Raw genomic sequence first — 13,731 nt, 5'->3', positions numbered from 1 at the left:
CAGTGGCAGGTGCCCCACAGGGAGCAAACAGAACAGGGAATTATCAAATGACCCTTTCCCTGGCACCCAGTCCTTTCTTCCGGGTCCCTGCACATTGAAAATCTCTCGCACATTGAATATCTGGTCCCCAGTGATGATGGTGAGAGATTTTCAAACTAATTCATATTAAAGCCTTTTAAAGAGCAACACTGTCTTGGCTGGCAGCAGCTGGGGAAAGGGGTTGCTAAGCCACTACTTTAGCTGCAATATGGAGCTGTGGCTGCTCTGCCCTGGCAGGTTTCTTTCCCTGGTTGGGGTGCCTGTTGCATTACTAAATTGAGAACCAGGGTGTCAGGTCTTTCCCAGGACTTAATGCTCCTTGATTTGTTACACTTTAGCATTTAAGTTACATACATGCAAATGTTGATTATTTGTGTGTTTGCAAATACAAGCAGATGTTTCCTTCGTTAACCTGAGCAATTTCTCAGATGTGCAAAGTCTCCCTGTCACACATCCCTCTGTCTGGGAGAGGGCCCAATCTGCTTTCATTGAAGGCAATGTCAATGGTCATGGTCAATGCCTATTGACCTTAATGGATGCAGGATCAGGGCCTTGCTTTAGAGCCACATTCAACAGTCTATCCCTGTTCAGCAAAGTACTCCAGTGTGTTCTGAGTTAAGCTGGATGGGGTGGACTTAAGCCTGTGTGAGTTGCTTTGCTAACCTGCAGCTTTGGTGTCACCAGCCCAGCAACAGCAAGGAGGCTTGTGCCTGGAGATTCCCACTGGTGATGCAGGCATGGATCAGGTCAGACCAGAAAACTCCTCAACTTGGAGACACCATGTTCGCAGCCATACAGCTCATTTGAGCCTCAAAGAAAATCAACTTCTGGGACAAGATGGACACAACTGGGTTCCTCTTCCTTTCCCTTTCTGAGGAAGGGCAGGTGGTGTAGTTCACAGAGCACCCTCTGTGGCACGTGTGACCCAGCGGAAGCACCTGCAGTCCAGAGTACCACAGTATATAGTCACTGTAGCAAAGGTTGTGTCTACATTGCCTCGCCGTTGCAGCACCTCTGGGGAAGAGACTGTAGGCTGGCGGGAGCTAGTTCACCGGTCAGCTTAACATCTTTGTCCATGAGAGGAGATAGGCATGTTGGCGGGAGCAGCTTTTCTGCTGGCAGCGCTGTCCAGACCAGCAGAGAGGTCGCTGTAACTCACGTTGCACAGGGGTTGGGTTATTCAAGTTATTAATTAGTATTGTCAAGTATTATTTCAGGTTGTACTGAAGCCCTTTGCAATGCAGACAGAGCCTCAGAGGGTGGTTCAGGCCCCTCGCCCACACTGGCGAGCAACAATTCACCCACTGGGTCCCATTCTGAGAACTGAAAAACCTGTGTGAGAAACTAGCCAGAGTGTGTAAGGGAACCACAGTGTGGCCTTAAACCATGCTTCCTGCAGAAGCTGCATTCTGGTTTGTTTCTGGCTAAGCTTGGAGGGCTGCCTGACTTTGGGCAAACTCTCGCATTGGCTCTGACATTTTGTTTTATTTCAGTGCATAGAAGGCAAGTACTTCTTCACATACTCTTACCTAACTCACCCAAGCAAGACACTTACTGGCTCTTTCATTTAGGCAGAGGGAGTCCAAGCAGAACCCTTTGAAAACCACTCTGCTTTGGAAATTGCAGAACAGCTGACACTGCTGGATCACTTGGTCTTTAAGAAGATCCCGTATGAGTAAGTGCTGCTTCTTGTTTGCTGTTACCCTGGTGCACCTCTTCCGGCGCCAGATGGCAGCTGGTTGGGAAGTTTACATCTGTGGTTTGATGACAGAGGCAGGATTCACCTTCAGCCTTGTACAAATCCCAGGACTGTCACTGTATATAAATGCCCCTTGCTGGGGTCCACGAGACCTGGGACTCTGGGTCATGGTGTGCCCCAGGATTTCCCTAGCAGTCTAAGAGGGCAGGATCTGCCTTTAGCACACTGTGGTTCCAGGGAGGTGGGACCCCAGCTCAGCTCCAGCCTGGGTGCAAGGGGAAGCAGCAACATTGGGTAGGTGCCTGCAAGGTGGGTGGCCTCTGCAGGTGAACACACTCACCCTGTTGGCATCACAAAGGCAAGGCCCTGCCCTGCCCTAACTGGGGCTCGCCCATGGCTTTTCAGCCAAATCCACACCTGGCGTCTGCTCACTCCTGCTCTGTAGAAGCTGGTTTCTGCCTTCACCACCAGCTGCTGAAATGGGGAGTGAAGCAGGGAGATTTCCCAGAGCCAGCCCTGACTTGGCCCCTTCCTGGGATATGGGTAGAGATGAAGTGGGTGATGCTTTCTCCAGTTTACATGTTGCCAGCCCACCTGGTGCCACTGGTTTCTGGGCAGGCTGTTCATCCAAAGCTGGACTGGCCTGGCTTTGTCCCTCTTCCGTTCTGCTACAAAGCCGGACGTCATTTGGCTGCTCTCAGCGTGGGTGCACAAAAGGGCGCACTGTTCTGTCTCCACTGCAGTGACCTTGCCCTAGTGCATGGGCAAGGTCATGCTGGGAGGGGCAGCCTGGCACTGTCCCGGAAGTCCCATATTCTGTGGGGGGGGAGTGGGGCTGTCACTGGTTTCTGCAGACCACCAAGACAACAGCCCTTGTCTCTCCCTAGCAGGGTTGCCAACCCACAGAAATTTCATTTACAGACAAAATGGGAAAAATTTACAGACAAATTTCTTTTACCGACATAATTTTTATACTATATTAACATGACATAGATTGTAACATTGTAAACTTTAACAGTAAACAATATTAAATGATGTAAAATTGTCAATGCGCTGATGCTAACTTGGTGGGATAAGGCAGATGATGACATCACGTGGATCACGTGATTCAGGTTACATCATGTCAACCATTGAGCTAAATAAACAACTAAAATGTCCAATTTCCACTGCGCCACAATACAGTGGCTGAAGCAGCACAGAAGAATTTAATTGCTATAGAATAATTGCTGTCTTTTGAAGTTTTATTGCACTTTCATTAAATTTACAGACACCTACATTTTTTTACGGACTTCAAGGACACGTCCAATTTTAGCTAACTTTTTATGGACTGTCCATAAATTTATTGATGATTGGCAACCCTGCTCCCTAGCAAACTGGTGTGAACCAACTGCAGCTCCTCTCCTATGGCCCCTACGTGTGCTGCTCTTTTCTGTTCTGTGGCAGAGATGGGGGTGGGAGAGAGGCCACCTGATACTCATCCTCTTGCAGGTGCAGGAAATGAACATTTTTCTGCCAGAGAATCCCTACTCGGTGCTGCAGTGCGCCTGGGAAAACCAGAGCTTCATTCCAATCCCTGCCTGTGCCATGTTGGGAGCAAGTCTCTCTGTAGCCAGGCCTCTGAGCTCATGTGTCCTGGGGTACCACTGAGGCTGGCTGTTACCTGGCTCTCCTTTAAACCTTGGGAGGCAATTTCTGCCAGTACCTCCAGGGGCCTCATTCCATTATGTTCAGCGAGAAGCCTCCTGGTGAGAGCTCCTGCCCAGGGCACTTCTCTGGCAGTGCCAGCTACAGAGGAGCGATCCCAGGGAGATGGACTGGGAGTGATGCTGAGTTTGAACTTTGCAGGGAGTTTTTTGGACAAGGTTGGATGAAGCTTGAAAAGAATGAACGGACTCCTTACATTATGAAGAACACTAAACACTTCAATGATGTACGTACTGGGGCGTCCAGGTTATCGTGGTGCAGGTGGCATGGGGGGACTCAAGGCTTGTGTTGCAGACACTGGCTCTGGGATTTACTGACCCCAGTTCCATGGTGATTTTCACTGTTAGGGACAAGCCTGACCAGAGTCCTAGTAAAATGGGCTGCTGCAGACCAGCTGGAATAGGCCGAACCAGCCCCAGGCCCACATTTTCAGGGGCAAAGGGGTAAACTCTGAATCTAGACTTTGTCACAGTTCAGGTTGTTTAAATATGGCCCATTGCAGAGGGAGATCTGAGCGAAGTACCCTGTGTTACTGAGCAAAGCCGAGTGAAGGACCCTGTGTTACTGACCAAAGCTGAGTGAAGTACCTTGTGTTACTGAGCAAAGCCAAGTGAAATCTAAGGCAAATGCACAGGGAGAAGGATGGGCCAAAATTTTCAAATGTGAACACTTGATGTGAGGCCTCTAGAGTGAAACCCAGATTCCCCTGAAATCCTGGGCAAGCTCCCTTTGACTCTAGGGGCTGGGATTTCCCCCAAGCCTATATCTAGATTCCTAAATCCCTGGCCTGCTTTCAAAGTGCTTGGCCTCAGTCACTGTGCCTCTGAAGATGAGGCCTCTGAGGGTTGACTATGTTGGACAGCACATCTCTGTACCCATCAGAGTCTCTCGAAGGCATTCCTACTTATGTGGGGGCCAGCTGCAGACCAGGCAAAAAATGCTGCTGTGAGCCCAGATTCAGTAAAGCGTTAAGCATGTGCCTATGTCCCGTTGACTTCAGAGTTCAAGTTAAGAGTGTGCTTAGGGGCTTTGCCGGTGCAGGGTCTCTCTCCCTTTTGGGAGTGGCCTGCAGGTGGTCCAGGCAACCGCTGCTGGTTACAGTCTCTAAGCACTCCAGGAGGGGCAGTGCACTTTGCCTCTTCCCTCTGGCGGTGCTTGCAGCAGAATCTGCCCCATTCTGTTTTGTGGCTCTGACTCTGCAGTGAGGACAATAGAAAGGAGTCAGGGTGCGAGGTCTGCGGTGAGTTAGTATGAGCCTTTTGGGAACTCCATTGCAGGCTGGATTGTCACCTGCCTCTCCCTGCAGATCAGCAACTTGATCGCATCTGAAATCCTCCGAAACGAAGATGTCAACACCAGGGTGAGTGCCATTGAGAAGTGGGTGGCCGTGGCTGACATCTGCAGGTGTCTGCACAACTACAATGCCGTCCTGGAGATCACCTCCTCCCTGAACCGCAGCGCCATCTTCCGGCTCAAGAAGACATGGCTCAAGGTATCCAAGCAGGTACGTGGCTGTCGCCATGTTCGTGAGGACTGGTCTCACGGTCTTCTCGCTCTGTGTGAGGGAGCAGTGTGATAGCTCAGAGCTCCAGTATAAGGAGGGAGAAAAAAGAGTGGATTGTCTTTGGGTTAAGCTTAGAGGTGGAAACAACAGAGCTGAGGCTGTAGTTGGTGTCTGCTATAGACCACCGGATCAGGGAGATGAGCTAGATGAAGATTTCTTCAAACAACTAAGAAAAGCTTCCAAATCACAGGCCCTGGTTCTCATGGGAGACTTTAACCATACGGACATTTGTTGGGAGGTCAATACAGCAGCACACAGACAATCCAGGAAGTTTTTGGAGGATGTTGGAGATAACTTCTTGGTACAAGTGCTGATGGAACCGACTAGGGGCCATGCGCAGCTTGACCTGCTGCTCACAAACAGGGAAGAACTAGTAGGAGAAATAGAAGTGGGTGGCAACCTGGGCTGTAGTGACCATGGAATGTTAGAGTTCAGGATCCTGACAAAAGGAAGAAAGGTGAGCGGTAATACACTGGTTGATATATTACTTGATTTCAAAAGAGCAGACTGACTCCCTGAGAGAACTGATGGGCAGGATCCCTTGGGAAATGAAGACAAAGAGGGAAGGAGTTCAGGAGATCTGGAAGTATTTTAAAGAAGTCTTACTGAAGGCACAGGAACAAACCATCCTGCTGCATAGTAAGAAATGCAAATGTGGTAGGCAACCAGCTTGGCTTAACAGGGAGATCCTTGGTCAGCTCAAACCCAAAAAAGATGCATATAAGAAATGGAAACATGGACAGCTGACTAAGGAGGAGTATAAATATATGGCTGGAGAATGCCGGGCAGTAAGCAGGAAAGTGAAAGTACAATCGGAACTGCATCTGGCAAGGGATGTGAAGGGTAACAAGAAGGGTTTCTACAGGCATGTTAACAAAAAGAGGGCTATCAGGGAAGGTGTGGGTGGGGCAGTTATTGGATGCGGGAGGTAACCTAGTGACAGCTGATGTAAGAAAACTGAAGTACTCAATGTTTTTTTTGCATCAGTCTTCAGGGACAAGGACAGCTCCCACACGAAGGTGCTAGACAGTGCAGTATGGGAAGGTGGAGGGCAGCCATCGGTGGGGAAGGAATGAGTTAAGAGCTACCTAGAAAAACTAGATGTACACAAATCCATGGCTCTGGATTTAATGCACCAAAGGGTACAGAGGGAATTGGCAGATGTCATTGATGAGCCTTTGGCCATTATCCTTGAAGATAATATCTTGGAGATTGGGAGAGATCCCAGACGACTGGAAAAAGGCAAATGTAGTGCCATTCTTTAAAAAAGGAAAGAAGGACAATACAGGGAACTACAGACCAGTCAGCCTTACCTCAGTCCCTGGGAAAATAATGGAGGGGATCCTCAAGGAATCCATTCTGGAGCACTTGGAAGAGGGGAAAGTGATCAAGAGTAGTCAGCATGGATTCACCAAGTGCAAGTCCTGCCTGGCCAATCTGATTAGCTTCTGTGATGAGGTAACAGGCTCTGCGGACATGGGGAAGTCAGTGGATGTGATATACCGTAACTTCCACAAAGCTTTTGATACAGTCTCCCACAACGTTCTTGCCCATAAGTTAAGGAAATATGGTTTGGATCCATGGACTATAAGATGGATAGAAAGCTGGCTTGACAGGCGAGCCCCAGTAGAGCCCAGTGGGTAGCAGTCAGTGGCTCAATATCTGGATGGCAGACAGTTTCAAGTGGAGTGCCCCAACGCTCAGTTCTGGGGCTGGTGTTCAACATCTTTATTTGTGACCTGGATGAGGGACTGTATGCTCATCAAGTTTGCGGGTGACACAAAGCTAGCGGGAGAGGCAGATACATTGGAGGGTCGAGATAGGATCCAGAGTGACCTGGATAAATTGGAAGACTGGGCCAAAATAAATCTGATGTGGTTCAACAAGGAGAGGTGTAGAGTCCTGCACTTGGGGCAGAAGAATCCCAAGCATTGTTACAGGCTGGGGATTGATGGGCTAAGCAGCAGTAGAGTGGAAAAGGACCTAGGGGTTATGGTGGATGAAAGGCTGGATATGAGTAAACAGTGTGTCCTTGTAGCCAAGAAGGCTAACGGCATACTGGGGTGCATTAGGAGGAGCATTGCAAGCTGATGTAGAGAAGTGATTGTTCCCCTCTATTCAGCACTGGTGAGGCCACATCTGGAATATTGAGTCCAGTTTTGGGCCCCCTGGTATAAAAAGGATGTGGATGTGCTGGAGGTTCAGCGGAGGGCAACAAAAATGATTCAGGGGCTGGAGCACAAGACCTATGAGGAGAGGCTGAGGGATTTGGGCTTGTTTAGTTTACAGAAGAGAAGACTTAGGGGTGATTTAATAGCAGCCTTCAACTTCCTGAAGGGGAGCTCTAATGAGGATGGAGAGAGGCTGTTCTCAGTGGTGTCAGATGGCAGAACAAGGAGCAAAGGAGAGGAGTAGGTTGGATATTAGGAAAAACTACTTCCCCAGGCGGGTGGTGAAGCACTGGAATGTGTTACCTAGCGAGGCGGTGGACTCTCCATCCCTAGAGGTTTTTAAATCCTGACTTGACAAGGTCCTAGCTGGGATGACTTAGTGGGGGTTGATTCTGCTTAAAGCAGGGGGCTGGACCAGATGACTAGATGACCAGCCCTATGATTCTATGGAGGGGTTGAACCAGTCCAGGATAAAAAGGGGGGCCTTGATCATGGAACGGTGCTGATGTGCTGTGTCTTACGCATGAGGTGTCATGAAATGAGATAAGGCAACACTCCGGGCCTGAACGAAGCACCAAATAAGAACTCCCAGGGAGCAAATGCAGTAATGCTTTTAGATCCTGGTTGTTCATTTCTTTGCACTGTGACTCGAGAATTGCATGTGCCTTGCATGGGCTGGGGGTGCCAGGGGAGATGGACAAGTCAGCTGAGCAGTCTTCTTTCAGCTCCCTTTGCTCTTGTGATGTCACTTCCAGGAGCACCTCTTGCTTTCTTTGCCCCGGTGGGTGAAGGACACTCAACAGGCTGAGTGGCAGGACAGGTGGAGACATTCTGGAGCACCTGCACCTCTGCACACAGCTCTGATCTTCTCAATGGAAGGGCCAAGCCCTTGTGTGTCAGGGATTTCAGAATCACTCTCACCTCTGGGAGCACCTCTTGCCTTTTTCTAATGACCATGTGCTCTTTGCTCCTTGCAGACGAAAGCTCTGATTGATAAGCTCCAGCGGCTGGTGTCATCCGAGGGCAGGTTTAAGAACCTCCGAGAAGCTCTGAAAAAGTAAGTGACTAGTGCCAGTGGGTGTGTGCTCACTACTGAAAGCCTTTCAGACAGGTGGCTTGCTCATATTTGGTACAGTGCCTGAGTCCTCCTGAGGGTCCCAGAGAGCCAGCCTCACCCCCGGACAGCTAGCACAGGGCTGCCAGCCCCACAGGTGGGACTGGGGTGGCATTGCACCAGCGCAGGCATTCCTGTTTCCTGCACACTGCCCTGGGCAAAAGAAATAGCCACTGGAAGGGAACTGACCTGACCCATCCAAAGGCTTTGACCAAATCCCCCGACAGGCGTGTGCTTGCACTGAGGACAGGAACGTTTGAGGTGTGGGCATCCCAGAGATTTATAGATAGGCGATGTTCTCTGTCTTCTTCTTCTTTTTTTTTTTTTTTGAACACTAGGACTGGAAGGGACCTCGAGAGGCCATCGAGTCCAGCCCCCTGCCCCAATGGCAGGACCAAGTACTATCTAAACCATCCCTGATAGATGTCTATCTAACCTGTTCTTAAATATCTCCAGCGATGGAGATTCCACAACCTCCCTTGGCAATTTATTCCACTGTTTGACCGCCCTGATAGTTAGGAACTTTTTCCTAATGTCCAACCTAAACCTCCCCTGCTGCAGCTTAAGCCCGTTGCCTCTTGTTCTATCCTGAGGCCAAGAAGAACAAATTTTCTCCTTCCTCCTTATGACTCCCTTTTAGATATCTGAAAACCGCTATCATGTCTCCCCTCAATCTTCTCTTTTCCAAACTAAACAAGCCCAATTCTTTCAGCCTTTCTTTATACATCACATTCTCTAGACCTTTAATCATTCTTGTCGCTCTTTTCTGGACCCTCTCTACTTTCTCCACATCTTTTTTGAACTGCAGTGCCCAGAACTGGACACAATACTCCAGCTGAGGCCTCACCAGTGCAGAGCAGAGCGGGAGAATGACTTCTTGTGTTTTGTTCACAACACACCTGTTAATGCATCCCAGAATCATGTTTGCTTTTTGCAACAGCATCACACTGTTGACTCATATCTACCTTGTGGTCCACTATAACCCCCAGATCCCTTTCTGCTGTAGTCATTCCTAGACAGTCTCTCCCCATTCTGTATGTGTGAAACTGATTGTTCTTTCCTAAGTGGAGCACTTTGCATTTGTCCTTATTAAACTTCATCCTGTTTACCTCAGACCATTTCTCCAATTTATCCAGATCATTTTGAATTATGACCCTGTCCTCCAAAGCAGTTGCAACCCCTCCCAACTTGGTATCATCTGCAAACTTAATAAGCGTACTGTCTATGCCAATATCTAAATCATTGATGAAGACATTGAACAGAACCGGTCCTAACACAGACCCCTGCAGAACCCCCCTTTTTATACTTTTCCAGCAGGATTGAGAACCATTAAGAACTACTCTCTGGATACAGTTATCCAGCCAGTTATGCACCCACCTTATAGTAGCCTCATCTAAATTGTATTTGCCTAGTTGTTTGATAAGAATATCATGAAAGACGTATCAAATGCTTTACTGAAGTCTAGGTATACCACATCTACCGCTTCTCCCCTATCCACAAGGCTCGTTATGCTATCAAAGAAACCTATCCGATTAGTTTGACAAGATTTATTCTTTACAAAGCCATGCTGGCTGTTTCCTATTACCTTACCACCTTCCAAGTGCTTGCAGATGATTTCTTTAATTACCTGCTCCATTATCTCTCCTGGCACTGAAGTTAAGCTGACTGGCCTGTAGTTTCCTGGGTTATTCTTATTTCCCTTTTTATAGATGGGCACTATATTTGCCCCTTTCCAGTCTTCTGGAATCTCTCCTGTCTCCCATGATTTTCCAAAGATGATAGCTAATGACTTAGATACCTCCTCTATCAGCTCCTTGAGTATTCTAGGGTACATTTCATCAGGCCCTGGTGACTTGCAGACATCTAATTTTCCTAAGTGATTTTTAATTTGTTCTTTTTTTATTTCAACTTCTAACCCTACCCCTTTCCCACTAGCATTCACTATGTTGGGCATTTTTTCATCAGACTTCTCAGTGAAGACCAAAACAAAGAAGTCATTGAGCATCTCTGCCATTTCCAAGTTCCCTGTTACTGTTTCTCCCTCCTCACTGAGCAACGGCCCTACCCTGTCCCTGGCCTTCCTCTTGTTCCTAATATATTTATAAAAAGCCTTCTTGTTTCCCTTTATGCCTGTAGCTAGTTTGAGCTCATTTTGTGCCTTAGCCTTTCTAATCTTTCTCCTGCATTCTTGTGTTGTTTGCCTATATTCATCCTTTCTAATTTTTCCTTGTTTCCATTTTTTATACAATTCCTTTTTTATTTTGAGATTGTGCAAGATCTCCTGGTTAAGCCAAGGTGGTCTTCTTCCATATTTTCTATCTTTCCTACACAGCGGGATGGGCTTGCTTTTGGGCCCTTAATAATGTCCCTTTGAAAAACTGCCAACTCTCCTCAGCTGTTTTTCCCCTCTGTTTAGCTTCCCATGGGACCTTACCTACCAGCTCTCTGAGTTTACCAAAATCTGCCCTCCTGAAATCCATTATTTCTATTTTGCTGTTTTTTGTTCTACCCTTCCTTAGGATTGTGAACTCTATGATTTCGTGATCACTTTCACCCAAGCTGCCTTCCACCTTCAAGTTCTCTACCAATTCCTCCCTATTTGTTAAAATCAAATCTAAAACAGCTTCAACACCCCCATCTCCCCCATTTCTACATCCTGTGCTGCTAAGGGGGCTAGCGGAGGAAGGGATGAGTGGTTCAAAACTGAAATCATGAGAACAAAAGGTGTGAAAGTTCTCCCTCACCTTTTCCTGAGGCTCTCATGGACTCTGACCCTCCGTGCGAAGCGTATTGCCTTTCTAGGGACCCCACCCAGCACACCATTCAGTATGAGACTCCAGGGGGCTAGGGGAGAAAGTGGGACCTGAGCATGGGAGAAAAGGTTGGCAGGGACAGGCCAGGGACCTGCCATCTTCTGGCTTCCCACCAAGAGACATTTCTCTTGGGATGAATCAGAAAGGTTTTCTCTACCTCCTTTAAAAACAAAACTATGATTCTGTTTTTCCCTTTTGTCTGATCTGCTCTGAAGTTGTGACCCGCCCTGCGTCCCTTACCTGGGAATGTATCTGACTGACCTGGCGTTCATAGAGGAGGGGACCCCAAATTATACTGAAGATGGCTTGGTGAACTTCTCCAAGATGAGAATGGTGAGTTCCACTTGGGGGTAACTGATTGGGGTGGAGTAAAGGAGACAATCCAGAACCAGTCTCGTGGAGGGCGGTTATGGGAGAGACGCTCACGGCAAATGCATCACAAGAGCTGCTGCGTTCTTACTGCACCAGTCCTAGGTGGCGTTGCCACTGTCCCCAGAATTCCCGCTGATGTCAGCTGGTGGATGGAGGACAAAACGTCTGTCAGCACTGCCAGAGGGTTAAACTCTGCACTACAGACATGCGGCTAGAGATCGTGCCCTTTGTCAGGGGCCACGTTCTCAGCAGTTGTAAAGCAGCCCAGCTCCATTAAAGTCAGTGGAGCCGCACTGATTTACATCTGGTGAGGCTGTGGCCCTGTGTTCCGAGCTAGCTCCTATGTAGTTTGTGAATTTCTTACTGCTCTACACATACCTGCAACTACAGGAGCTGAGTAGAACTTAGGGACTCGACAAATTCTTCCTGGGGGCAAAGGTCTCCCCTGTGCTCCCCCCACCCCGCCATGTCTCTTGTCAACAGAGTTTGAACCCAGACTTCTCAGCTCCACGTCCCAGACTCCCATCCCCTGAGCAGAAGGAAGCACTTCGTTGCCTGGGGAACCGCCCTCTACCTCATGCAGGAAAATGTTCTTGCACGTGACAGGAACAAATATTTTTAAGGGAACAAAGAGCCTTTGTCACCGATGGCTAAATAATGTTGTGTTTCAAAATTACATCAATATGCAAAATGATTCTCTCGCTCTCTCTGCCCCGTGCCCCTCCTTTGGGTCCGGGATGTAGCACGAGGTATTTGAAGTAGCTGTGGTAATACCTGATGTTGCACTATTTTATCTTTGGACAGATTTCCCACATCATCAGAGAGATCCGCCAGTTTCAGCAAACATCCTACAAGATAGAGCACCAGGCCAAGGTACGTTCCCCCACGTGGAGCTTCAGGGGCTCTCTGTCCTGCACGTCCCATCTGCTGCTTCAGCCCTCTCAGCCCACTTGCCAGGCCTTTCTGACAGCCGTGCCAAAGAACACTGGGTGTTTTTAAACGGTGTGTAAAATCTAAGAAGATAGTTGGCCTTGTTTCTAGTGGTTCCCCGCGGGGAGCTGATGGGCTGCAAGGGAGTAGTGTGGGAAAGAAGCAATGGCTGAGGGAGAAGGAATGTAGTTCTTCCTCTCCTCCCCTCAAATGCTGGATTGAATTGGCACCCACAGAACAAACCAGCCCTCTCTCTTCCTTTAATCCCTGCTACCAGATTAGCAATAAATGGCTGGTGCCAGCAGACACAGCGCCAGTGCGTGAGGTCTGAGAACCTGACCATCAGAACAGATGCTATCTGTCAGCCCAGGGTGGGAACAGGGATGAGTGAGGACAGACCGTGGTACAGCTGTAGCGTCCAGCCCAGGTGTAACAGTGTTTGTCTGTGATGGAGCCACCTCTCAGTGGGTCTGGAGAAAAGACAATGGGAAATGTCACGTTCCACAGATAGACCGGGCAATGGGAGGTTACACAGAACTGGCCTCGGGCCTGCATCTTGCTGGGGAGATGCTGGTTTCTACAGCACGGAAGGCCGGCTTCAGGTATTACCCTGAGGGCAGGTCTACACTCCAGGGACAGGTTGAATGAAGGGACGCAGCTCCAGCTACGCTTATTATGTAGCCAACGTCGACCTACCTTACTTCCAGCTTCCACACTGTCTTCACTAAGGGATGTTGATGGGAGCCCCTTACTCCTAGCGGGGGGCAGTCAGTGGGCCGCCCTGGAAGTTTGATTTCGCATGCCAGAAGATTGCCTTCCGCAGGTCGAACTTCCCTGCGTGTAGATGTTCCCTGAGGCTAAGTTCATGGTTAGATGTTGACAGAGAATAACACATTTCACTCTTCTAGCCCCCTGCCAAGAGCCCTTTGTTATCATTCTCACTAATAACCCTCCTCTGTAGCTGCTAAAACCACAGGCCTCACTTTCTGCCTATAATGAAGTCAGATGCTCTGCCATTCGCCACAAAGACAACTCGGGGTTAATTCGTATTTTGCCTGGAATGTGATGAATTCAGCCAGTTCTTTAACTCTTCCTTCCATGGCACCGGCTCCTGTGACACTTTGTCCTGTGGACTGGGCTGAGCAGCTGTTGAAAACTCACGCTGATTTCCCAGCTGTGTCCCTTAGGCCAGCGGCCTGAGGGCTTTTGTACCGGATGTGCTGCTGCGTCTAACCAGCGCTCCGAGTGCGCCCTCCTGGGGGGGGGCTCTCACGGTGCTGCTGCTCGTGGGGTTTTGGGGAAATTGCCCGATGGCTTCTGAGGCA

At 48.8% G+C, this 13,731-nt stretch overlaps 1 protein-coding gene across 1 annotated transcript in view; it reads left to right on the top strand.

Moving 5' to 3' along the window:
- Positions 1–13,731, top strand: part of RASGRF1 (Ras protein specific guanine nucleotide releasing factor 1) — a 111,255-nt gene that overhangs the window by 94,613 nt on the left and 2,911 nt on the right. The window contains exons 21-26 of the mRNA XM_075006746.1: positions 1,611–1,714; positions 3,584–3,668; positions 4,749–4,946; positions 8,155–8,234; positions 11,320–11,437; positions 12,281–12,349. Of these exons, the coding sequence (XP_074862847.1) occupies positions 1,611–1,714; positions 3,584–3,668; positions 4,749–4,946; positions 8,155–8,234; positions 11,320–11,437; positions 12,281–12,349 (654 nt within the window). The remainder of the gene's footprint in view (positions 1–1,610; positions 1,715–3,583; positions 3,669–4,748; positions 4,947–8,154; positions 8,235–11,319; positions 11,438–12,280; positions 12,350–13,731) is intronic.

This window comes from Carettochelys insculpta, chromosome 12 (assembly GCF_033958435.1).
Source record: "Carettochelys insculpta isolate YL-2023 chromosome 12, ASM3395843v1, whole genome shotgun sequence".
Lineage (NCBI taxonomy): Eukaryota > Metazoa > Chordata > Testudines > Carettochelyidae > Carettochelys > Carettochelys insculpta.
This window is presented reverse-complemented; position numbering and strand designations above follow the sequence as displayed.